The 27,449-nt window shown below is 37.6% G+C and overlaps 1 protein-coding gene across 2 annotated transcripts in view; it reads right to left on the minus strand.

Annotated features, from left to right (window-relative positions):
- GABBR2 (gamma-aminobutyric acid type B receptor subunit 2) overlaps positions 1-27,449 on the minus strand; it is a 487,842-nt gene that overhangs the window by 286,525 nt on the left and 173,868 nt on the right. For both annotated transcript variants that reach the window (XM_055800671.1, XM_005242566.4), the window contains exon 3: positions 13,722-13,892. In XM_055800671.1, coding sequence (XP_055656646.1) covers positions 13,722-13,892 — 171 coding nt within the window. The remainder of the gene's footprint in view (positions 1-13,721; positions 13,893-27,449) is intronic.

The raw sequence follows: 27,449 nt of genomic DNA on the forward strand, positions 1-27,449 counted from the left end.
GACCTAGCTTTATGAGCATCCTTAAAGCTTCCTCTAGTGTCAAAGCAATTGCAAAGAGCTCTAGAGGTGATGCTGAGAGCCACTGAAATAACATTTTAAGTAAATTTAACTCCTATTTAACATGTATGCAATTTAGCCTTTGACATTTACAGAAAGTGCTGCCTCAAGTTCTCTTTAACTGTATTGACTACTGTCAAAGCTTAGAAATATGTGTGCTAGAGGCACTCATGCATTCATTCAGCCAGGGAACACTAATACAATGCCTTAGTAGCTTGTCTGATCTGGAGTAAAAAAAAGGCATTTGGCAAAAATTGTTCATAATGAACTTACAACATATTCAAGTGTATCTTCAATATCATAACAATGTGATTATTATCGTGAACTTACAACATATTCAAGTGTATCTTCAATATCATAACAGCATGATTATTATCATAAAATTTTCAATAGTCAGAGTTCAATTAATTCTGTATTTTCTATCAAAGAGAAAAAAATACATTTTTATGAAGTAAGCCCTCCACAAAATGATGGAACACTGATTAAACAAATTGAAAATCTTTACTTGTAGAAAGAGCTCATGGTTTTAATTCTGTTTGATTAGATCTAGGAAAGAACAGGGAAAGAAGATTCCTGTTAAGAATGGGGCGTGTCTAAAATCCACAAGAATTTACCACTGAAAGGGACTGCCTAGGACAACCAAACAGTTGATACACAGATTAAAAAAATCCACACATGGGAAGGCTCTTCATATGCTGTAAGCTGTAAAACACTTTCCAGAACCAAACCTTAAATATCTAATAAAACATTAAAGGTTACAGCTGCAATGTACCAAAGGAAGAGAGTTTAAAAGGGAGAGAATTTCAAAGTTTCACCAAAGTCTTAGGGTCCTGCAACAGCTGGGATCTGTTAAATTAAATTCCTGGAAATTCTAGGGAGCTTACCACATGGAAAGCCTATCACTTGTGAAGTTCTACACTTCATTTCCTGATTCCTGTAACAAGATCCTTTGTGACGATCTGTTTCTTCTTGTTGTGGGAATTTCTTTATTCCCTGTGTCATATACAACTTTCACAAGTTTATACATTGTTCTCCCTACAGTAATGAATTAATACATTGAAAACAATTGGTCCCAGGTCTACTCCTTAAAAAGAAAAAATTCACTGTTAACTTCTCTATCCTGAGAATAACCCTGTTTGCTGCAGTCTTCCCTCTGGCTGTGCTCCTGAACTGTCTTAGAACTCCCAGCACCTGTCCTACTATCGCTGTTCCACCCAGCTCCCGCAGGGCACTGTACCAACAAACTTAAGACTGCAGCTGAGCATTAAAATCCACTCCAGTAGTTCTAAGAAATCCATTAGCTCACCACCTCTGACATGACCTTCCTTTGATAAAACTGTGTTGTGATTTATTTTTCCTGCCCTCTGCCTACCATTTTATTCTTTCCTTCAAGACTTTGCTGTTCCTGCATCCCATGCAGACACAGCAGTCTGTGCGGCAGACTCTGGGCTTTGCATTGGGATCCTCTGGGGACAAGGTCCAGAATGATCATGGAACTCCTAGGAACCTTCTGAGAAACACGAGGGTGCTTGCTGCTTTCAGGCAACGATGAGATAAGGGGAGCCATGACTGTGTGGGCCCCAGGAAGCTCTAGCCACTTCTAATGAGCATGACCAGATGCCCTTGACCCAAGATGCCTGGAGCCTTTGTTGCAGCCACCTTCTGATTATAGAAGGTCAAGAACCCTTTCAGCTTGAGCTCAGAAGAGGCCTATGGAAGGGCCAGGCCCAGAGCACAGCTCCCAGAGACAAGCAGCAGCACAGCAGGTGGAAGAGAGTGGAAGAGAGAGGCAACTGTGTTCAAGCCAGCATAAATGGTCCCGGGTATGGCCATGACACTCCACAGAGTAGCTTCCCAGCAGCTTTGGAGCATCTGACCCTGCAAGCAGCTGTGTGGTACTTTAGCTGCTGGCTGGGTTAAACCACAACAAGCACATCATCTACCTAGACTTAAGCACAGCTCTTGACATTGTCCCATAAGATTCTCACAGAGAAGCAAATAGAGCATGAGCTGGACAAGCAGACAACGAGGTGGACTGAAAACTGGCTGAATGGTTGGGCCCAGAGTGTGGCAATCACATGGAGGTCAGGTCCCTCTGGCCAGTAGCTAGCAGTGCACCGCAAGGGCACTCAGCGGGTTTGCTGGGGACACAAAACTGGGAGGAGTGGCTGATACACAAGAGAGTCGTGCTGCCGTCCAGAGGGACCTCAACACAGGCTGGAGAAATGGCTGACAGGAACCTCATGCAGTTCAACAAGGGGAAGTGCAAAGTCCTGAGCTAGGGAAGAACACCCACCATACACCAGTATGTTCTAGGGGCTGACCAGCCAGAAAGCAGTTTGGCAGACACCAGACTGAGCATAAGCCAGCAGCACGACCTTGTGGCAAAGAAGGATAATGGTATCTGGGCTGCATGAGGTGAGTGTTGCTACTGCAGGTCAAGGGAGGTGATCTTTCCCCTCTATTCAGCACTGATGAGCCCATAGATAGTGGGCCAGGTGCAGTTCTGGGCACCCTAATTCAAGAGACATGGACACACTGGATAGTGTCCAGCAAAGTGCCATGAAGGTGATTAAGGCACTGGAGGATCTCAACATGAGGAAAGTCTGAGTGATTTGGGACTGTTCAACCTGGAGAACAGAAGGCTCAGAATGGGGGAATCTCATTGATGTATATAAATCCCTGAAGGGAGGGACAAAGAGGATGGAGCCAGGCTGCTTTCACTAGTGACAAAATCAGAGGCAACGGACACAAACTGAGACATAGAAAGTTTCATCTGAACAATAGGAAACATTTTTTTAACTCTGATGGTCACCAGGCACTGGCACAGGTTGTCCAGGGAGTCTGTGGATATGCTAAAACACTGTCTGGACATGGTCCTGGCAACTGGCTTTAGGTGTCCCTGTCTGAACAGGGGGTTTGGACCAGATGACCTCCAGAGGTCTCTTCCAACTTCAACCATTTTGGAATTCTCTGAACGAAAACACTACAAACATTACTGATGTCCTGCATATAGTTACCTCAGACAACGCAATGGACATCTTCAGATACGGCTAACAGATTTAAAGCCATACCTTGTGCTTTAGAGTAACAGTTTAGGTTTCAGAATGCTCCTATAATCCATAGTTATGTCTAAACTGCCTTGAAAAAGAGTGTTTTTCTGGGACTTGGCATTAGGCTTGTGATGTCGATTTGAAATCTTTTCAGTGCAAGACCTAAAGCACAAGATTTGGAAAGAAGAAATGTCTGGTTGATGTGTCCTACATATCTAGAAGTTTTGATACATGTCAGTAGCTCAAACTATTTTACTACTCTGCAACAAAGTTGATTTCTGTCAGTCACAATTTGGAACTATTTTCCAAGCTATGACAGTGTTTAGAAAGTTATTTTCATGTACACCATTAGCCTACTGCCAGTCACTGGGAGCAAACAGGCTCAGAATATGCCAGTGGCAAATAAAAATTCTTAAGAAAAAGGGTGGTAATGAGGAATGTTATTAAATTTACCAGGTCACATCTCTCAAGGACACTTTCTCACTCAGATAAAAGACATTCTGTTCAACGATGCAGGGCACTTATTGCCTATGAATGACCTCTACTCTGTAGCTGAATGTGCACAGACCGTTTCCTATAAAAAGCAACAAACCTAAGCTAAGGTTCTCTCTCTGCTTTCTCCCCATTTCCCATATCATAATCGTATGACTTTCCCATAATCCCATGGCCTCTAAATATTTACCAGGACCCAGAAGAACCATACTAAATTTAGTACTCCTAAAGGTTTTGAACACCACTGGAGTCTCACTGTAACTTTGACAACTTCTCTCTGTTTCATTTCCATCATATTATCATCATTTTTGCAAACAAAGGAAATACAGCATGGAAAAACTCTCCTGGCAAGCATACACCTAGATCTGCTACATGCCCCACTCACTCATGTTGGAGGTGAACGATCTTCTCAAAACCATAGAAAAAGTTTTCGTACTGGCTTTCAGACTCCCATCACACAAAATCTTCACTCTGCACTTTGAGTGATGTCCAGTAAGTCTCCATGAAAGTTAAGTTTCCACTTTTCCAAATGACATGAGAATTGCAGAAAAATTATAACCACAGAGCCTGAGTCACCCTGCAAATGGAAGCTTAGCTTTGGGCAGATGAGCCGATCCACGACAGTGGAATGACTGCTAAAGATCACGTGCAATGGAGAAGGCAGAAACTTGGCAGGGGGATAAGAGAGGACTGCCACTTTCATCAGCAGCCTGCAGTTAAAGGGGGGGAGTAAATAAAACATGAAACTGCACTGGAAGCCAAACTATGTGGAGATCAATCTGGCTGCTCCAGACAAATGAACAAAAGACTGGCCAGATGTTAACAGCTTACATTCTTACTTTTCTGGGCGACTGCCTGCTTGAGCCATATGCTCCAGAGTGGTCTACATCACCAGTTCACTCAGATCCTCAGTACGACACGGCAGCACAGATAATCAGAAGATGCATGGCATTGTGTTAATGATGGGGCAGATGCATGTTTTGGGGATGACTGAGAATATGTGAAAAAGTCTCAGAAGAGCTGTGTTAATCCTCATCTTGGACTTTTTTTTTTTCTACACAGTAAATTAATAATGTGTAAAGAAGGCAGAATTCTGACTGTGTGACAGTATGTATGTTCTACATTTCTAGATTTGAAGTCTAAGAGGGATGACTGATGTCTTTTCTTAAACACTTTTCTTAGGGAAAAGCTATCTCTAGCCCCAAAAAGGTTCCACTGTCCTCACAGGGCACAAGAGGTTCTGCGATCTGTTGAAACTGAATCCTGAATCACTGCAAAACAATCTAAAAGCAATAATGAAGACAGAGAAAATACAATATAGATTTTGGTGGACACAACCAGAATAATACAGAAAAAAACCACCACAGTTCTTGGGAAGAGATCAGTTTTTTTAAACAAATCCCAGTAAATAAATGTATCCGTGAACATGCAGCACTGAGGAAAACACACAGGAACACTTAAAAATTACTCTCACATCCTGAGCTAATTCGGGCTTTAATCTTTCATAATGACAGTGATAGGAGACAGGCATATTTTTGAAATCAAACTTAAGGAATGGCCCCAGTCCTGCACATGCTGACTTCAAGCAGTTTAACAACTGCTTTATCTTCTTGACTCCAGTGCTTGCAGATTACCTTTCACGGGGAATGGATTCTGTTAAATTTGCATACTCTTCCAGGAAGGTTCATCATTTCAAAAGACATTCTATGACATTTCCAGGGTTTTATTTTAACCTCTTAGCAATTAAGACCTTGAATTTTAATAAATTGTTTCAGAAATGGTTATTTCAGTGAAGGGAGCTTACTCTCTTCTGATTTGGACAATATCACATTTTCCTAGCACTCATCTACATCATGTGCACAATGGTGCCCACTTTTAAATTTCATCACTGCACCACTGATTTTAATTTGAAAATATCCTGCAATTGCCTGATGAATGGAAGATAATTAGATACTCAATCAAAACTATTGCGTGGGGGAAATTTTTGCAAGTTAAATCACTGTTTAGAATCATATTTCATCCTTTTATTTTCATTTTCTAAAAAACAAGCACCAAAGCACAGCAAAACCCAAAGAAGAATTAGGACAATGCTGTGGTATAAGCAATAAAATTTCAATGTGCAATGCTAACATCTGTTACAACAAGCATTGTCTTGGAACACATTTTCAATATAATCTAAATGGGAATTTTCTTCTTTGAGTCTGGATCAGTCTTTGTTTCAGATAAAGGGATGATTTTTATATCAGATCCGTCAGAGAACTCTTAAATATATGGAGTTTGTCAGCCAGGAGGTATTAGATGTATAGAAGGTACTGATGATTCCACTCATTTATCTTGTATTGCAAACACCAGCCTATCACACATGCACAATATAAGGTTTAAACATGCTAGAATGGCGACCAGTTATCTAAAAAATTCTTAAATCTGATTTGGTTTTGTTGAAGACACTTGGATTTTAACAAGGACACAACAATATAATACCACTGCATAGCTAATTCTCTGCCAAGTGATGTTCTAGCCTCTTTTTTTAAGTTAAAAAAACGTAAGAAATGTATTAGGGAACAGAAGCAAATGTGAAAAATATTGAACAATGTATTACTGCCATATGAAAAAAAGCTTCCTAGCATGGATGACATTTGCGCAACAGGCCAAAAAGACACTTATGCATGCCTTTCCGAAAATTCCAGCAAGTGACCACCTATATTTTATATGCCTGAACATCTTCCTTTCAGATTCTGAAATTTCTTACTGAAAGAAATGCCTGTCTCTTCCATTTTAAATTGCTACAGTGATCCGTCCTCCTTAAACCACTTACAAACACTAGCGAAGATACAGTTTCCCATTTATATGAATAGTATTTTGTGATATTAGTTGAAGTCATTATCAGAGACTGCCTTTCTGTCATGATCTTAAATGTATCGACTTGAATTCTAGGAAAACGGAATTGTAAGACAGAACAGGGGAATTCATTCATATTCGTAGGATGAAGAGAACTTGAAGTTGTTCCTAAGAATTTGCTGCAGAATTCAGGCAAGAACTGGCAATAGGGCAATATGAAGATCTCTGGCACATCTATGCCTGTGCTTTTGCTTTACAGGAGAACTTCGAAACCACAAGTAGGACAGAGTCTCCATATTTCAGCTTATTGAATTCACTAGAAATCTCTCTGGTAGAAGAAGATTGGGGCTTCTTGAGATCATGAAAAACACCAATCAAACAAGTGATTTCTTCATAACAAGTGAAGTTTGTTTAAATATAGACTCTTTTGCTACGATTTTTACATCAGTAGTTCACAGCTTTCAAAGTATACATCCACACTTGGTGAAAATTTGCTTTTGTTTTTCTTTTAAACCAATGAAGACAAATAAAACCCTCTTTGTTTGATACAGGATATATTTCAACAAATCCTTAAAGAATATTTAAGGCCATATTAAGGCATCTCAAGCATCCTCCAAACTCAGGAAGAACAGACCATGTCAATAGCTGTCCAGTAACAATGACCAAAACTTTTGCCTCAAAACCTTCATATTAGTATTTTAAATAACATCTAACAATTTATTTTATTACCAGTCAGCTTTATAAATATTAGTGAACACTGGACAGAAGTTATCTGTTTATTTTGTCCTGACTATAGCAACCTATGTCAAGAGAAGACTGCTCCTTCCTCAAAAGCAGCTAAGCACAGGGAGATGGGAGAAATTCCTGGGTGGAACCAGCAAAGGAAAGACATCACAGAGATCTTTTCATTTCCTTTAGAGAAAAAAAATACGAACCAGTAAAAAGAATCTGAAAGGCTTTGTGGAAAGAATGAAATTACACAGAAAACAGACAAAAAGATAGATAGAATACAGGAGGAAGACAGAACACCTTAAAAAAATAAGAAAAATCAGAAGAGACAGTTTGCAAAAGTTCTACAGTTAAACAGTGACATTTGTAATGTCTCAGTTTTCCTGCTTACTTTTTTTACTCTTTTTCTTTTACTGCCTGCTGTGTCTTATCTTCTGCCTCTCCCACTTTTCTGCTCTCAAAGTTGATGGTACAGGGCACCTTCTAGGATGAAATCACTAGGTGCTATTCAGAACTTCCAGTTTAAACACTGATGTTACCTGGAGAATTTGATGCTTCCAAGATCATTCTTAGAGAAAAATTAGTATTTTTCTTGCTGCCCTAAAACCTGTTGGAAACTTTGATGGAGGGTAGAAGTCTCTGCTCTTCTGTCTTTCCTCAGAAGCCAAGCCTGAGAAGGCAGAGCGTAATCACATCTTGAAGTCCGCATAGTGTATACCTACAGCCATCAAAAACTGGTGTCTCAAGCTTGCTTTTTGGCTGAAATTTGAAAGGTCACCAGGTATTTCTTTTCCCTGCCTAATACATCTCAGCCCCTCAGTAACTGTCTCATTGCATCTGCTTACCCAACGAATTTTCATCAGAACTGACCACTAACTCGGGTCCTAGTTTGCAGACTCCACAGTGAGAGTGCAAGGCTACGGTAAATAAACTTCTAGAGTAATAAGACTTCTGCCCTGCTTTCTCTACAGGAATAGAGATATACTATTGGCTTCTTTTTCCAGTATTACATTTTCTGGGATGAGAACTGGAATTTATAGATGCTAATGCTTTCAAGTTAGGTAAAATGGACCCTGACAACCAGCTGATTTTTGAAGTAGATGTCAGTGTACAAAATGCAGTACAACCTTAAGAAATCCTAAGTGTGTTAATCATGCCAGCCAGAAAAAGTACTATTTTGTCCACTTACAAGGATTTTTTCCTCTTTATTTTTTGTCACAAAGGTATTTTTAGGCTATTAAACTCAATGAAGATTGTGACAGAGTCACAAGAGAGAATGCTTCATCTTTTATTTTTCATATTGTTAATATATTTCATTAGCTTACTGCACACTTCTCATTTTTTCTGTCTTTTTGAAATGCCACCTACACTGATAAAATTGCATTAGGAGTTCTCAATATTTCCAGGAAGAAGCACAGAAATCACATAAAAGGATGACTATTAAGAAGCAGAGGAAAACAAAGAGTCACTTGAGATGATCAGAATTTAACTTGTTTTAAAAACAATTCCAGACAAGATACTCAGTGGGAGGGAAATATATATATATATTTTAAATCTAGAAATATAATGAATATGCCACCAAATGTGAAGTTAAAGTGCAGTTCCACTGAATTAAAATTAACATTACAGGAGCAAAAGAAAATGACCAAAGCCAGTCTAAGGGAAGTGTCCTATCACAAAACAAGGAAGCCAGAATCCCTCCTGGCGTACCAGTGTAATCAAGGGCCAACTTTCAGTTTGAAACATATTATGAACCAAAAAGTGTGTACAAATAAAATTAGTATTTTACTGTTCCTTCCTGCATATTTCTCAAGTAAGGTAAGCTAGAATTACTGATTAACAAATACAGCGTTACCTGAAAACCAGTACAGGATTACACATTCTTCCATTTCACAGTCACATTATGAAGCCTTTACATCTTCTACAATACTGGTGGCTCCAAATATTTTGAGTTATTGATAGTTAAGTATGATTTCATTTCCATGATTCTGCCCACCAAAACATGGAACATAGCAAACAGACCACAGGAATATTGCTTGGTTTGCCTAACTCAAAATACAATCCCAAACAGCTACTGCTAGACAGCCACAAAATTGAAGGCACCAACTGCTGCATAATTTCTGATCAACTGAAAGCTCACCTGGGAACTGGAAACAGGCATGGTCAGGACTTTACTGAGAACTGTGTGCAACAGTCTTCAGGGGTGATAAACATTAAAGCTAGCCTTGCTTTCAGCAGTGTGTTGGACCGTACGATCTCATGAGGTCTCTTCCAACCTAAATTACCCTATGATTATATACCATAGCAAATACTTAAAACTGAAAACCCTGAAAATATTTTGTAACCTCATTTATAAACCTTTGCCACAGAATTGTTAACTTTTGAAACTGAGGCTTCTCCCAGAGGATGAGAACAGGGCGGCAATCCACAAAATCTAGGACACAGAGCACAAGAGGTATGAACTTGTCCTAGTTAAGTAACTGAACTGAAGACATTTGTATGTTACCCTTATACCAAGACAACTTATAGACTTCAAACATTAAACTAATGGAAGAGACATTTCTGGTTGTACAAACAGACCTGAATAACTCATACAGAATGCTAACAGTGATCTGCGCTATTGGCAACCATAGACTTCTGGTCATTTAAAAAGTCATAATCCTTGAGATCCAAGCAACACCAAGAAAGGAAGCCTCCAGCCATGCTAGCAGTATCAGATATACAGATATTTTCCATATGTTTTAAGAACTGAAAGCATGCTGGTATAAACATCTCTGTTCTCTCTTCCTAGCTTTTGCCTCTCTGTGTGACCTGAAGAATGAGGAAGATGTAACATTTATTTATAAGAAAGAGGTTTTCCACCAAGTGAAAGGAAATGTGTGATAACGCAGTCTCCATAGGAAGGTTTCCCAAGGAAAATGGCTGACACAGAAGCAAGAGATCCTCTGTAATTCTGGCCTCCAGAGGTAAACCAGAGTAAGACTGATAATCTAAGCAATTGAGACAACTGTCTCATTACAAGACAAGGTAAACCAAAGCAACAGCTTTATGACTTCCAGGGACAGATAACTTGCACATAAGTTAGATGACCTTTAATTATCTGGACATAAGATAATAGTACAAATTGCAGAGAGACAGGAGACAGTGATCCAGCTAAAGAAAAAGTGATCAGCCCCCCTAAAAAGAAGTTTAATTGCATCTCTTCAGCTGCCATCTGAGTTCCTGTTGACTAAATTATAGCTGTATTAAGTCTTCTTTATATAACATGAACAAGAAGGCAATATCTATTGCCACATATTTTTAGGTGGAATGACAACTGGAAGAAATTAAGATAGGTATGCAAATTGTTGTAATTTTTTTTTTAAAGAGGTCTGCCAAACTGATACAGTCTTCCTGGGAGATGGAAAAATAAAAGAGAAAATTGCTCTGTCTTGTTGCTAAAAGTAAAACCACCTGAGTTACTACACAGACTTCTCTGAAGACCCATTTATTTCTGCTTATTTCACTTTATATGAGAGTAAACAGAGATGACAGTTACTTCTGGTCTACTGGTTTGTAATGCATTTTGAGTATAGAAAAGAAGAATCACATCCTAAGCTTAGTGGAATTTTACAACAAAGAGATAAGTTTTAGATGCTTTTCAACAATTTTGTCACTTTCAAAAAATGTTAGAAGGATAGTTTTGGCTTATGTTCCTTTAGAGGGAAAATTATGGTTTCAGTCAATGTACAGATTTATACCAGCACCTGGAAGTCAATAACAGGCCCTAGTGGTTCCTCCTCTAGAACTTCCACCCACACCTTTAGTCCTGTGTCTTCAGTCTCTGCCATCGACCCACCCAACAATCACTAGACATGACTGTGACCTGGGGATTGATTTCCCAGCTTGGCCTTGGACCTGTCTCGCAGCCATGGGCTTCCTTGCCTGATGGTCTGCATGCTTGGCTGAACCTGGGCTTGCTCTCTGGGCTGGTCCTCCTCCCTTGCAGTGGGGCTGGGCTCTGCCTGGCCATGGCATATTCTTCCCCCTCTGCTGCTGGTGGCTCCCATCACTCATTGCTCCTGTACAGCCAACTAGTTATTTTCTCCAGTTTTTTCTGTGCTTTCACTGTCTGCACAGGGAAGGGAGAAACTGCACGGAGCTGAAAAAGGAAGGATGGAGCTCTAAAAATGTCAAAGACTCTGGGCTCAACAGGCTCTATAAAAATCACCTGAATTCAAGGAATTTTAACTGGACCTTGCATTACCAGAAAGTTTTAATGAATCACACTAAATTGAGTTTGCAGTCTGACACAGAGGGTTGTTGCTCTACCTTTCAGGAGAAATAGAAATACTTTGAACTCAAGTGCAGCAATCTAAAAAGTCCTTGAAAGCTGCAGTTTTAACATTTCTTAAGCGACCCTGACAGACATGAAATCCATCCCTCTGTCCCAAAGGAATAACAAGAAGCCCTATGTCACGTTTGTTTAGTCTTGTCTTAACAAACCCTATATGATGAAGGTACCTACCTACAACATACCCAGACTATTCCACTGTTTTCCATTTCTAATCTTTCTTGTAAAACATGTTTCCAAATTACTGAACTTTCCTTATAGACATCTCTGATCTACTTCCTTCTTGGACAATACTAGACCTGATGTTCCAACTTGCACCTAATGAGAACTAGTGTTGAAGTTTACTCTGGGTGTCTTATGTGTCAACACTGCCTTACATTGGGGGTGGAGAAATGAAAGCAGTTTGCTTCCTTTCTACTTTTTACAGTAGGTCAAGCAGTTTGACCTTCTCGACCCTTATCCAGTTTGTGGTTCACTACAGCGTTTATCCTTCTCTGGAGATTGGCTGCCTAGATAGCCATTTAGCACTTTTTCACTTAAATATTATTTATAGTAAAACCTTTCTCTACTTGTCAAGATCTTTCTGAAATCTAATCCTGTCCTCTGCAAAGTGCTTGCAGCTTTTCCCAAGTAGGTCTCAGCTGCAGATTTAATAAACATTTTCTCTATTCCACTATCTAGAGAAAACCTTATCACTTTCTAGAGAAAACCATTTGACAGAATCCCATCCTTCTTGTGTGACAGTTAACCACTGATAACTACTTTTTGAAATTATAGTTCCAGGCCAAACAAGGATAAATCATATCATACTTTTTGGTGACTTTTTTCTTCAGCATTTGTTTTAAAAATAAATATTCAATTGATACAATGTCAATTAACCTTGGTGGCAGGAATATTGCTTAGAGACTGCATCTTCCTCAAGACCAAGTTTCCCTGCTTTTCTTTAGGAACACCTTTAACATTTTTATAAGTCATAAAACATCACACTTATCTATCCCATCTCCTTGAGACCTATTATCCTGTCATAGAGGGAAATTAGATTGCTTTACATGATTTATTCTTGACAAATCCATTTTGGCCATTGTTTAGCATCTTTTTATCTTCTGAGTGATTCCAAACAGATTATCTGCTCAAGTGTATCTCCAGGAATTAAATTTAGCCTGACTGATCTGTAATTCCCTGGGTCTTTATGTGTTTTTTTTTGGAAAGACAGACACAAAGGTTTCTTCCCTCCCCCTACAATTCACTTACTTTTTATCCTGTAATTCTCAAAGCCCTTATAAGGGAAGACTCTAAGATTTCTTAAGTAGTCTGTAGTGAATTAATTGTGCCAGACAATTTGAAAATATCTGACTCATCTAAGCAGACTGTAACCTGTTCTTATCCCTCTTCATTAGTTTTAATTATGCTAGTCTTCATAACACAGTCAGCCTTTTTCTTTTAATGAATGCTGAGGAAGGGAAAAAAAAAAACAAACCACGAAACTGGCATGCTTCTATTACTTTTGCCTCTCATCAATTAACAGGCCAATTCTTTCCCGTGTCTTGCTCTGATTAATTACTTTCTTTTAAATAATCTATTGTTAAAACTGTGCTTAATGCACTTGGTCTATATATTATTACAATTTCTATGACCAAAATGTTGCTCATAGTGAAGCTCAGAGGATCTGGAGGATGCATCGTATGTGATCTTATCAACACTGGGGACTTCAGTCATTTCTCTCAGTAAGTTCTTCCACTGTTTTCAGCCATAGACCTACCACATTTTGTCACTCAATGTTCAGACTGATGCTTATAATACATCAGAGCGTAAAAGGAACACAATAAAATGAGATTTATTCTCTCTTTAAAGGGAACCAATGTCAGGATACAAACCTTCTTCAAAATCATACATTTTGGCAAGTCAAAGAGCATGAAGGAAACTTCGCTACAAAAAAACCCAAACTGTTTTTTTTGCACTTGGGTGCAATGATCTTGAGTATGAAAAACAGACAAGGGAAAGCATGTGTAGTTTTTAATATGGACAGTCAAATAAACCCCAAAAAGGAATTAAGTTTATTCAGTACAGCAAATGTGACCTAGTGAGACAAAGCCAAACAAGACTGAAACAGTAGGTCTGTTGGGGTTTTTTTACTTAATTGCTACTAACAGAAGAACTAGCTCCTTGGACGCATGAGATTAGTAGCGCTCTCTGTGTACTGGAAATTAGGTAAATCTTACCTCAGAGAACCTTTGTACATCCTGGGTTAAAGTTCCTACTCTCTTCCACTGATAATATTTGAGTAACTTCAAAATTGCTGGATTCACTGCGTTATCAGATGGCACTGTCCGGAAGAAATAAGGATATTTTTTCTTATCAGCCAACTCTGGCGTTGTTGCTGCAAATGAAAGCTGAAAAAAAAAAAAAAAATCAAACAAAAAAAATGAAAGTCACCATAAGTCATCAGGCAGCCAGAACAGAAATTTTGCTCTTCTCAGTGCAACAAGACACAATCCATGCATTGAAGTCATTAGAATTTTAATTATCATACAGCTTGGGAGTCCTACTAGCATCATTTACCCCTTTATTTTTAAAGGCCTGTTTGAAATACCTTAGCTCTACAAACTGCCTGCTACAAATTAAGCTAGGGAATTTTCAAAGTCAGTGGTGCAAAATCCTCTGAGATTATGCATTTTACACATTGCACAGAAGGAGAGCTCTAAGGAAGTAAATCTCTATGATGAAGTCCCCATCAACTTCCTTCTGTTCTCTTCATAAAAGTTGAGAATAGCTCCAAGGGGATATTCTCAAACTCGTATGTCTTTAAATTAGAAGGTGAACCTCTAGTAGCACTTCTTCCTATTTTCAGGTAATAAAACAGTTTTAGGTAGCAGAGAAAAAGAAAATAATTATGGCATCCAAGGCTACAGCTCAGAAGTTTGCCTGGCTCCCAGTTTTCTCCACTGAAGCAGCCCTGTGTGATTTCTGTTATCAAAGGGGACTCAGTGGCTAATTCTACACATCTGAAAACACCAGAATTTGTACAGAGTTTGAGAGTGCTTATAACAAAAGAAAAGAGGAAACCTTTTAACACACACAAACACACACATGCACGCAAACAAAACTACCCTGAATTCTTCTGCTCAAGTTAAAGGCAGCATATTTTTGTGAATGATTTTCAGGCAATGTTATGAATAGACCCCTGCAAATTCAGTTTTTGAAAATTCTCCTATTCCAAAGATACTTGTGGTCATTCCCTCAGGTATTTTTTAGGTTTCTAGGAATGTGTTTCTCAAGCATTTTTTTTTTCAGCCATGCATAGCAGCTGAGGGTTCTTTTTTAAAGCACTGATTTAACGCAAATTCATTTGAGTATCAAAAAATATGCTCCCTAATACAGTTAAGTCTTTCAAACTCAATAAAGAGTTAGAAAATGTAGGTGAATTCAAGCCTATATAAGTACATCCAATCATAGTATTAAATTTACACTTTATTCAATCAAGCATTCAGTATATTTGGGCTAGATAGCCTTTTCTGAATTTCAGAATAGGCAAGTTTAATCTGAAATAACAGTTCTAACTTTTTCTTCATGTCTATGAAATCTAGATTTAGCTTGACAGTGACAGAACTCATTCTCTGATTTTAGACTCACAAAGAACATACTGCATTGCTACAACTGCCTGAATATAGGGCTTTTTTTTCCTAATTAAAACCCCTGAAACCCAAACAACTTAAACTGTACATAACTGGACAGCTTACACTATACCTGTTTCTTCATCAGTCAGAAGCTAGAGAATTATTTTAAGACCTTCTATTGCCATGTAATTCTTTTAAAATACTTTGATTATTTATTAAAATTTATGTATTAATGTATATTAATATAAATGAATAATTTTCTAATTATTTATTAATTAAAAATTTTATTATAGCAACTGGGATTTTATTAGATTTTATGAAGTAATTACAGTATGAAGCATTGTAATATTGTCATCTGGATTTTCTACAACTATACTGGTTGGCTCACCTAGAACTTCATAGCATTTAGCAACCAGAAATGAGCTTGTGAAGAGTTGATTTCAAGGGAAAAAAGAATAAAGATCTGCCAGGCAGACCTACCCAGCTTTTTTGTCTAGCCTTGTAACACTGAACATCATGCATCCAATGCACAACGAAAGTAGATGGACCTGTGTATCTGACTGAAAAAGAGAAAATTTGACTTGTGAAATCCAGCATGAAGAGGAATGCCTCTCAGCAGCCTGGCTGCTTGCAGCATGGTGACTGCAAAGGACTCGCTTTTCAAGTTATTATGGTTTTGGATCGAATGTAATGTGATTGATCCTTAAGAGCAGCACTGAAATAACAGTAATTTATTTCTAAGACAAGCAAAGTAAGACAAGCAAAATCTGCAAGGTTCAACTAACTCAGATTCACAGATTGAACGGTAAAGTTTTCTGATCAGAAGTACAAAAAGCCTTAGTAACGAGGAGCATCTCTATAGCTGTGAGCTGGCTTTAGGACAAAGATCTGTGATATAAGCAAGGCAATTCAGATGTGTCCTTCGACATTTTAGTGACTTTTTTAAAGTGCCTAAGTTAGTATCCTAAGTGCCCAGATTTTCTTGAGAAACAACGAAGCAAAACCTTACCTGTCTTCATTGTTTAAAGAAAGATGAAAACTCCTCATAACAGATTTCTCAGCCATGTAAAATGAGACTAGATGACTCCAGGCTCATATAATACTAATGACATCTGAATTACAAAAGAACATTCTTCTTCATTTACTTTTTGAAGAAAGGTTTTATTAAAATATAAAATGGGAAAGTTTCATGCTCGAACAATTCTTAGCATGTGGGATATGTTCAGAGGCCTTTCTTTCAAGCATCACACATACCATGGCTGGTCTCATTAAAATGGCAAAGCGATGCAGAATAAGACACTCACAAGAGATGGATGAATAACCTGAAATAGTTGCAGCAGCCATTTTTAATTTTTTTCCTTCTTCTTCTTTCTCATAGATGTTAAGCCATTTAAAATATTTAACTTTTCACAAAACCATCCCTATGAGGGTCTGGGGGCACGCAGTGAACTTAACCCAATAATCACTGGCAGTCAAGATTGATTTGAGAGGCACAAAGAGGGAAAAGGAAAAAGAAAAACTCATTATATTTTAAAAAGTGGTAATAAAAAGATCATGTTAATAAATTGACATAATGTAGGTTTACTGGAAAAGTATGTGATATAGCACAGCTATACAGAAATCTCAGTAAAACATTCATAACAAACTTTAATCTATGTGGTGAAATAAGACCACAACACAGTACACCCACACATGCATTGAGATGGTACAGTCCTTGTTAACTGAACATAAAACCTCTGTATTTTAGAGCTAAAGTTGTTTACTCATGAGTAATTTGAAACTTGAACCTACCGAATAGCAAACTTTTCATAGTTTCTTCGCCTTATTCTACAGTACTGAAAGGCATAGAGATCTAGTTCTGGGTTTTGTTACAGGAATTTCTTTTTATAACTTTTAGTTATTTAGTCAAAAACCTGGAAAAATAGCAATCCTACTGCTCAAATAACTCTTTGCAAACCACAAGTACTATTTTTCACATTACTGTATTTGCAGAGCATACATATTCATGCATTGCTAAAAACATTTTGTTACACATGTCACATTGCTGCCTCGCTGCATACAGAAAGAGTGTAAGATAAACAAGTTATAAGCGAGATTATAACTCAGCAATAAATTCCTGTGGGGTGTAGGATGCCATTCTTTCAAAGAAAATTATTTTATATAACTACTAAAGGTGACTACCAAAAGTCAAACTTCAAGAAGGGATGAAAGAATTATTTTTTTTCAAATTGCTTTATAATGGAGGACACAGTGGATGTATACCAGGTAATATCTCATAATTGTGTGTGTGCATATGCAAACAGGCTCTGTGTGTGTATATGTGTATGTAGATCTAAAAAAAATACCATTTATATATGCATATACACTATATATATATAATCAGTTTGAATACAGTAAGAAAAACTGAAGCTACTTCTCAGGTTATCCCTGAGAAAACTTTCTTTAGAGTATCTGCTTATAATTTGATACAAATTGTGAGCAACTTCCTCTGAACTTAAAGTGAGTGTATGCAGGGAAACATACATCAGCTATGACTCAGATGGAGATTTCAGAGATGAAGTTTACAACTTTTAAATAGAAAATAAGAACATTTACCATTTAAATAAGAATATTAACTATAGTACAAAATGAGAACCAAACAGACCAAGGTATTGAAAAACAAATGTTTATTTCTTCATAAAAACCATAATTTAGTAAAAGTTCTGCTGCCATATCATAATTAAGTCTGCTCAAATTTTAAAATGAACGACTTGAACACCTAAAATTATTTCTATTGCTTTTGTGTCATCACTATATAAGTGGATTCCAGTTAGCATAAGTTTCATCAGAATGCATTTTGTCTCCACACGTTAAAGAAAAAAAAAAATAATCAATAATGTGAATACATACAGGCAGTATGAAAGGAATCAGTACAAAAGGACTTTTAAGTATGTCACCTGAAGCTCATTTACATATACAATGTTTAGCTTACTACCGTGTTCTCCCTGTGATATTCCATTCAGGCCATATGGCAGCAAAAGCACGTGTGAATGGAGAGGTCCATATAGGGTGGCTGCAAGCCAGTATTTCAGATGAAGTCCCAACCCCGCTAGAGTCAGTGCCAAAACTTCCACCAACTTCCTTAGAGCCCAGATTTCAAGCCTGTGATTTCAGCACCTGGAAATCAGATCTAATTAGTGATATTTACCTGCACCGGTATAACTGTAACTCTGTAGGTTATCCTGACATTTTGTATTATGCCTAGACTCATATCTGTATTTGTGCAGATTCTTCTGTTTGAAAGACACAGACCTGGCTCAAGAGTGAGCCAAGCAGTTGTACTTCATTGCTAGCAATGGAGAAGCAGAGCAGAAACACAGCTAATGACTTTATCTTACCCTGTGAACAGAAAGGAAGCAATGAATAACTGTTCCAGAATGAGTCCGAAGCAGTATAATTCAGGAAATGGTGTGAAATAGAAAAACAACAAAACATTAAAAATTATATAGAAAGGACCTGGTAGTATTATGTGCGTGAAAGAGTGTCTTATGGTAAAGAGTTGTGAGACCACAAAATGTAGGACGGTTTTGTACTTCAAAAAAAGAGTCTTGGAAAATACCCGATTCTGAAAAAGCCACTGAGACAAATTTTACTTTCAGAATTAAAAAAACACCCAACCAAGCATTATTCTGCAGAAGTCAAGGAAATTTCTTTGGCTTCACACTGAGAGTGAAAGTAGAATTTGATAATGGAGAGGTCAGAAGTGGAGACAATGTTATAGAACTATTATGGGAAATGCTTCAGCCTAATATGACAGATGGCCAGGTTAAGGAATTTGCACTGGTAAACTTTGCTGAAAAACATATAGAAGGATTTTATTAAGGAGGTTTGGGGGTCAGGCACATGTTTTGATAAATTAAACTTTCTCCAGAATGATGATACTTAAGGAAACAGGAAAACATTAATTTTGTTGAAAATCCATACAGCTTCATGGAAGGGTTGTAATCAACACTAGACAGAATAAGATTAAAAAAAAAAATGTTAAAGTGTAGAATGTAACAGTTCTGCAGAAAGGGAGTAAAAGCTTGCTCTATAACCCTATATTAAGCTGAAATGAGGTGTGGTAGTTTAAACCAAGGACATCAATCTAAAGTGCTTTCAAGGTAAAGCAAGGGTTCTGCCATTTAAGGAAGTAAGAGTGCATTCCCTTAAAGAAAGTCAGTACAGAAGCTGGAATGGCAAGGTGATAAGCTCTAGCATTTGTTTAAGAAAATAGGATGCAACACTAACAAAGTCAATGGGAAAGATCTGGAGTTATGTAAGAGAGGATGGATATTAGAAACCTGAAACAAAAACCACCATATACAGAGTGTATTATTCCATATAGAAGTCAAGAGGCTGGAAGCTGGAAGGCACCACTCTGCTGTCCCAGGAACAGCAGAGGGAAGGAAAGCCACCAGAAATGGCAAGTAGTTTTCTGGTGTTCAGTTGTTTTATTACGTCTAGGAAGCATTTATGTTTAAATTTTGTCACTGTTGTAATGTACGGAAGTCTGGGAAAAATAAAAGAGCAGAACTATCCCTTGGGTAAACAGTCACCCTCATCTCAGGCAACAGGTCTGTTCTGGAGTCACATTTATTTAAAAGGACTGTACTAGCTAAAGTAAACCAATAACAGAAACCCTTAGCAAAGTTATTGTAGCTCCATAAAGCCCATAGGGCAGGAAACCGCACTCCCTTCAAAGCAGAGTGGCCCGTGGAGCAGAGTGGCTAGAGGATTGGAAGCATCTCCCACCACAAGCTCCCCAGTGGCTCAAAGGAGGCCCCTGACATCTGGCAGGAGGTGCCATATCATCCAGCTTTCTCAATCCCAAATGGAGAATGAGGTGTTGCTCTTGCTACTTGCCTCTCCAAAGGAAAAGGCTGTGAAAGAAAGCTACATGCCGTGTGCTTAGAGTATTATAAATCGAAGGGGGGAAAGGAAAAAAAAAATGCCTCAGGTAACAGAGTAATCTCCCTTTAATAAAATATCATATGCTAAGACAACAGATTTGTGCTTGCAAATGGGGAAAATTAGCTTATTGAGCACCAGAGAGACTAGCTCAATTTTCCTAGGCTGTACTGTGTTTTTTACAAGTATTTTATTAATGATTCCTAGAAATCTAAATCTGCCTCTGTTGCTGCAAAACTAGTCTGGATGTAGAGAGCTTTTTATATATGGCAGATATCACCTGTATTTCCTATACCTTTTCTAGAAAGTGAAATTATGCTGATAAATCAACATTGCTAAACAGGATATACACTGCTGATTCAATCGATTGTGATATAATTTATTATTATCATAACAAAAGATTGCATGTCATGTATGCTTAGATAAGAAGAAATTATTTTCTGCAAAAGGAAAAAAAAAAGGAAAATGCAAATAATTGTTTCCAAAAAGAAGGCAGAATGTCAGAGAGCTCCACAGAAAATACACTTACAATGGTACAGGGTTGCACATACAGAATCTTATCACAGGAAAATAGCCAGGGTGAAACTCAGGAAGATGATAATTTGTAGCAACGTGTACTTGCGACACCACAAACCCTTCCTTTGTGTGCCTTGCCAGGAGCTCTAATGCTTTGACAAGCTCGTGCCAATAATAACAATACTCAAGTGTGGGCATGTGACGACTTGATGGCCCCTGAAGCTAGGAGGACCAGAATGGAAACTAATGAATAATGAAGAGTTAAAAGATTTGCCTGCTGCAATCCTTGAGACAGCGTTAGATGATGTCATGTAATGAGAGAAACATTATACTCTGAACCCAGAGAGAGAGAATAGATTGAAGTGTAACAGTTAAATTGCATTTTTAATTGAATGGTAATTGACGTTTTGTAAGAAACATTAAAAGACATAAAATATAAATATTTAGGTTAAATGTTAATTCACTACTTAAAGATGAACAGTAACCTTACTACACAAGCCAATTTGCCCAGATGTATGGTCTAAATACCACTGAATTTGATTTTGCCACTAGTCAAGTTATAAATAAATTTTAATATAACAGTGCTTTAGACAAAGAAAATAGTGATATATATAATCAAGAAGATTATTAAAGAGAACCTTAAGAAATACATGATAGCATGTAAAGTAAAAAAGTGATATATTAGACTGCTCCTTCCACCCCAATGCACAAAATGTATCATCTAACCAGCTTTGATGGATGATTTAAAGAAAAGGTATGTAGAAATAAAATTGAAAAGATGGTCACAAACACCTATATATTTGGAAAATATTTCAACATAATAAGAAGCTAAGTGCAGCAATTTCATTGACAAAGGCACTGCATAGATCTTCAAAGCAGGTGAAAGCGACACACAGTAATACAGATCAAGAAACAAAGATGTTTCTTGACAATTTGCCTGCACAGCTGCTGGTGATAAATGCCTGTATATGGACAGTAAAGGAGATGGTTCTGAACCAGACCTAGGAATAAAAGTGGCAACCTTCCCTACTAGCTATACTCTAATCCCCATCCCCAAATGGCACAGGTGATGCACTAACATAAGTTGAAAGAAGAAAGAAGGGGGAGTAAAGAAGAAAATATTAACAAGAAATTATGCTTTTCCAGCACTGGTAAGCCAGCTACATTTTTACCTGTCATAAATACTCTTCAATATTCACTTGAATGAAAGCTCTTGAGACTCCATCGTACTTACATTCAGGAGATTTTATGGGATTGGACAAACTTCAGTGCTATAAGAAATAAAACTAATGATAATTTAAAAAATGTTCTGTTAACTCTGTATGGGATTTCATTATGACAGTTGCAAGAGCAAAATAAAAGTCTGGGAGAATATCTATGATGGCTCACTAGCTGGTACATGGGCAGGATGCCTCATCCAAATGAGGACATAAAAATACACATTGTATTAAACACACTGGAGAAGAATGGATCTCACAGACGAACATCCCTTTCATCATCCATAATATATTACCCATCTGATTAGAACTACTGTTCCTTTTAAAATCAGATTTTTTGCCAAATACTCCTGCCCAATATCATCTGCTGTTACCTTCATTAATTCTGTGTCTGAAATTGCTTCCACTGACTGCCTTTTGGCACCTGGGAGTTTCCAGAAAAAGCACTTCCAGCTGGTCTCAAGGTTGGAAGGCACCCGCCTCCACACTGATGGTATTCCAGTGAATTAATCCAATCACAATAAGACTGATATTCAGCTGCATGCAGTTCTGGAGACATTTCAGGAAGCAATTCTGGCTCCTGAATGAATCAATATTTTTGAGGATAGAAACTGGTTTTGATAATATGAAATCCATATGAGAAGTAGTTCAGCTAAAAGATGTGTGCCTATGGACCAACGTGACAGGAGCACACAGTCCTGTTTGCTTCCTGCTTGGGTAGCCTGACCTACTCCCAAGACAATCTGGTAGGAACTGCAGATGTCTGAATGCAGAAAGTCAGAGCAGACGATAAAGTTCGGCCTTTTGGTGTTAAAATTTTGGACTCCTATAACGTCTATGGGTTATGTTGAAGAAGAGTGACTGAACTGATCCTCAGCTGAAGGGCTTTTTGTCTTCAAGTAATGAAGAGAAAAAACACTAGCTGAAAATTGTAGCAGATTTTCTGAAACAAACAAACAAACAAAAAAAAACCCCTATCTAGACACTAGCATTATTGCTTCACCTGCTTCTTGGGCTGAAAGGTTAAAAAGTCCACCCATCTGTCCACACTAGCCAAAGCCTATAGTTAAGAACTTTGTAGCAAATAATGTGTTAAAGGAATTCCTAGCACAACGTTCCAGGTGAATGGAGAACAGTTATTAGTGTTCAGAGCAGAATAAAGTTACAGATCAAATCCAAGACCAAGTACTGGGATCCATTGCAAGTTTTAATAAATACTGCCTAACAAACCTAACGCATTCACCTTACTTCTGAGACATACCAAGGAAGTACGTCATGGAGTTATGGAGACTTTCCTTCAATTCAATGGCTAACAGTGCAGCCAGTAAAGTTGATAGAGACTTTAAGGTTTATAGTTCCAGTAGGCAGCCAGCTGAACATGAGGCAGAATCATCTCAAACAGATTACCCCACCCAAAAGTCAAAATTCAGCATTAGGCTTAACTTTATTCTTTCACTATTAATGCAAAATCAATAACTGCTATCCCTTTTTCATAGCACAGTTCTTTTGATCATTCATTTGAAAAGGTGTATCACAGTCTGAAGGTACTAAGGAAATAAATCTGGCAATCCTTTAGTGCTTTTCCTACTCTCCAGAAAGTATTTTCAGATCTATAATAAATAATTTACAGCTAACCCAGGTGTTCTGCTTACTGCTAGAGGTTGACCAGAGCATTGAAATTAAATGGCAGATCTACAGAAGTTGCTGCAAATTTTGGTTTAATTTCTAAACAGAATAAAAAACAAAATCTTTTGAGCATTTTCATAAATGGAACTGCATTGCAAAAGAGGGTTGTATATCTTTGTCACACTCAGTTGCTTAGCATTTGGCTACTGGCCTGGATTATACCAGAATTCAGCTTCAAATCCCTGCTCTGCTTCAGTCACACCATTATTGTTTAACCCAAATCAAGCAGTCTCCTACACTCATACTCTGGCTACCCAGCTTGCTTGCCTTTTGTCTACAACAGATTATCCTCAAAATTTAGTGAAAACCACCAACTCTGTAAAATATTTCACCTTTGATAAAACAGGCTATATTGCCATAATCCATTAAAAAAATAAATTATTTCCAGACCTATTCACAACAGCATGTTCCTGGCTCGCTGCCCAAAACTATTATCATTCTATTAGTATTGTTTGTTTGTCACATTTCATTCAGCTAACACATGTTAAAACTACAGCTGTTCTGTCTACATTTTGATTTTAAATAACTGTTTTATTATTTTTTCCCCCTCTAAATGATGAGAAGGAGGGAAAAACATCCCAACAGAAAGATACCTTAATTGTACAATACAGGGGTGCTTGCTCTTGTGAGCAAATAAACCCTGCACTCTACTGGAAATGGGGAGAAGGACCATTGGTGAGATTTAAGATGAGAATTCCCCAGTTCTTCTGTGGAGTGGACACCCCTATATAGTCCCAATTCTGTCCTTTCCATCTTTTATTTCTTTTACTGGAAAAATAGCATCTGAAGAAACAAAGCACACCATATTAACTCACAATTTACTGAAATCCTTACTAAAATATTTTTTCCACAGTCCTAAGTCATTAATTAGTGGTTTATTTTTTCATTCTCTGGTTTCAAACCTGAGCAAGAAATTCCAGATTTTTCAAGCCAAAGCAGGTTACATCCTTAATATGCAAAGTAGTAACACATAAAGAAGCTGTTTCAATGAGCAGCACAGCTCAGAGTTGCCTTATCAGGTCCTGGGAGCAATACTTCAGCACTAATTCTGCACTCTGCTTGGACTAATTTGCCTTTTCTTTCAGCTCTGCAAATTTTCTGATATCTCAGGGCTACATGCTGCAGTCGCAAACCACCAGGAGTGTTTAGAGAGTAGTCTGACATCAGTCACTTGGAATTGTACCTTCTCTAATAATGGATAAAGAGGGGTTATGCTACAGAAATCAAGGGCTTGCTGGAGGGGAGATGACAAAATAAAAACTGATAAAAAAAATAAATCAGGGAACTTTCTTTGCTAACAGACATTGCCAGCAAAATACGTACTGCTTGCCCAGCAGCAAGGGCAACTTGGGTTACATTGCCACTAAAAATCTTCAGAAGAAATGACAATCACAATTATGATTATAATACATTTGGCATTAAATGTCAAATATGTCATTGATCCTCCTCTAAGAAATAACCAAGATCACACATACTTTATGGTTTTCTTTATCTGCAGCCAATACAGACTTTAACAACATGCTCTTATACAAAACCTTTCAGTAACATATGCAACTAGGGAATGTTCATGCAGATATACTGAGACAACCTAAATCACAAAACTATTTATCAACTTAAAGCTGTATTCTGTGGTTTCTAATCTATAACTATGAGTGGTTGTAAAAAAAAAAAATCTTATGAGGCATTATAAGCTATTTTTATAACATAAAAAAAGGCAAACAGTCTTGGTCCAAGCACAGTTGCAAAACAAAAATCTCCTCTCAAATGTGACTGAGGAAGTGGAAGAAAGCATAAGCATTTCCTCCCAGTGCCAGTGCCCCCAGGACATCAGCTAATTGTTGCCTGAGTAACCCTCAATATGTTTTTCTCAATACCTATGCCTTGCAGGTCACTTCAGCAGCTACTATTAATTTAATAAGCGTTTCTTTATGTCTGCATTTGATTTTAAGTACAGTACTTGCCCCTGGTCTTAGAATGCATGCTGGGTAGAAAGCCTTAACATTATCTACACCGTTTAAGATTACGCACACTTCAATTAGATCTCTCAACCATTCTTCCTTAGATGCTGCCATCATCCTAGTTCCTGCAGGCTGAAAGCTGAATGTTTTTTCTAGACCTTGTTATCTCTTTTGTCACTTATTCCACAAAACTATTCACAACAATCCCATCTATTCCTGAAAACAGTCCTTATCAATTCACTCTTCTTACAATATTTTCCATAACATACATACATCCAGGTGAGATAAAAACTGAACTGAAACACTCCACATCCGTATGTAGTATTAAACCCAATGCAGCCTTATGTTTTCACATGCAAGGAATATCTTTGTGCTTGACCTTTGTCACAGGGCCAGGAAAGTGCTTAAGAATACAGTTTAATTTTAAATATTTCAAGAGTTGTATTGATTTGAGAGATGGAACTCGTATGAAAACTCAGTACGTGCATTAGAGTTCAGTAATGCTTATTAGTTTTGGAAGGCTGGTTTAAATACCATCTTCGCTAATTCAATCTCATGTAATTAATTATTTATTACTCACTTCTCATGTACAGTGATTAAGCTGTAATTTTTTAAGTCGCTTCTTCTCAACTTTCTCATTTGCAATCCAGAGTTTTTTGAATTGCCATTTATTTTTATACAACATTTTTGACCAAATTGTTATCATATTTGTGCTTTTGTTTGGAGGGCTTGCCTTTTTTTTTTTTTTATAACCACATATCTTATGGCTTTGTCTACTCAGTCGTAACTTTAACCAACTTAACTTTGTTTAAACTAACAAAGTTTACTGACTTTGGCTTCTATTACTTTGGGTACTGTTGAGTTCTTTCAGACTTTTTCAAACACTGCTCTTGGATGTATTTCTGCCAAATGTGAACATCTCTACTATTTTTACTGCCCCTCTACACGGGACAAACACTTGATGGAATAAACAGCAGGGCAAATGGAAAGCATCTTTCCCAAAGATAACCAGTGCAATTCCAGATCAGAAAATATAAACCATTAATATTCAGCTACAGGTTTCAGAAATTAAATTGGTGATTTGATGGCTTTTTCTGGGGAATTACACTTTACTCCACGCTAACATACTTTCACTATGAATTTTGAAGTACCTCACACAGTGAAAATAACATCAGCTTTATCAAGAGCACATATCAAGAGCTGCACTAACAACCTATATTAATATACTGTGCATCTGGGTGAAAAACTAGATAAGATTAAATATATTCACTGTCTTTTTTACAAGCAGGTTATTCAGAAATTCTCTGAAGTTAGACAGCTAAGTTTGTTAAACAGCAATTGTAAAAAAATCTTTCCCCCTTTAAACTTATGTTTCAAAGAGAACTATGTCTTTGAGAATTGAGATTCCTGGTATATATGATCACTTATCCAGTAAGAAAAGAGAAGGTAAACCACAAGTGCAAGGCCCCCTCTCTGTTTCACTGAGCAGTAGTGAAAATGAAAGTACTTTTTCCTAATGTGCATACAGTATCTTCGCAGCAAATTCACAGAAGGTCCTAGAAATTAATAGGGCATTCTTTTCTTAATTTGATTATCAGATTAATCCAGTTTACTAGCCATAAGTTACTGGAATTGCCAGCTTTCATTTCTATCACAGTAATTGTTTATTCTCCATCTTCTTGGACTCCTGAGAGCAGAGAGATTCACATTACTCTGAGTAGAAAAATCACTTCCCACAGTACAGATAAGGAGCAATCAGAGGAAGGCCAGCTTGAATATAACCTCTTGACCCATTCCAAAACAAGGCTCTGAAGATAAAAAGCAAGGAGGAAACCCTGTCAGGAAATAAGCAACAGCACAAGAAATGGATAAGGGACCGTGAGATAGATGGACAAATGACAACAGAGAACAGAAGAGGTGCTGTTCAGAGTGCAGAAAAAGACAGACACTCTACAAGAAAAAAAAAGCAATGAACAGACCAAAACAAAACATGGACAGACACCATGGACAGATGCAGTGAACAGGAG

Source organism: Falco peregrinus, chromosome 3 (assembly GCF_023634155.1).
Source record: "Falco peregrinus isolate bFalPer1 chromosome 3, bFalPer1.pri, whole genome shotgun sequence".
NCBI classification, from domain to species: Eukaryota; Metazoa; Chordata; class Aves; order Falconiformes; family Falconidae; genus Falco; species Falco peregrinus.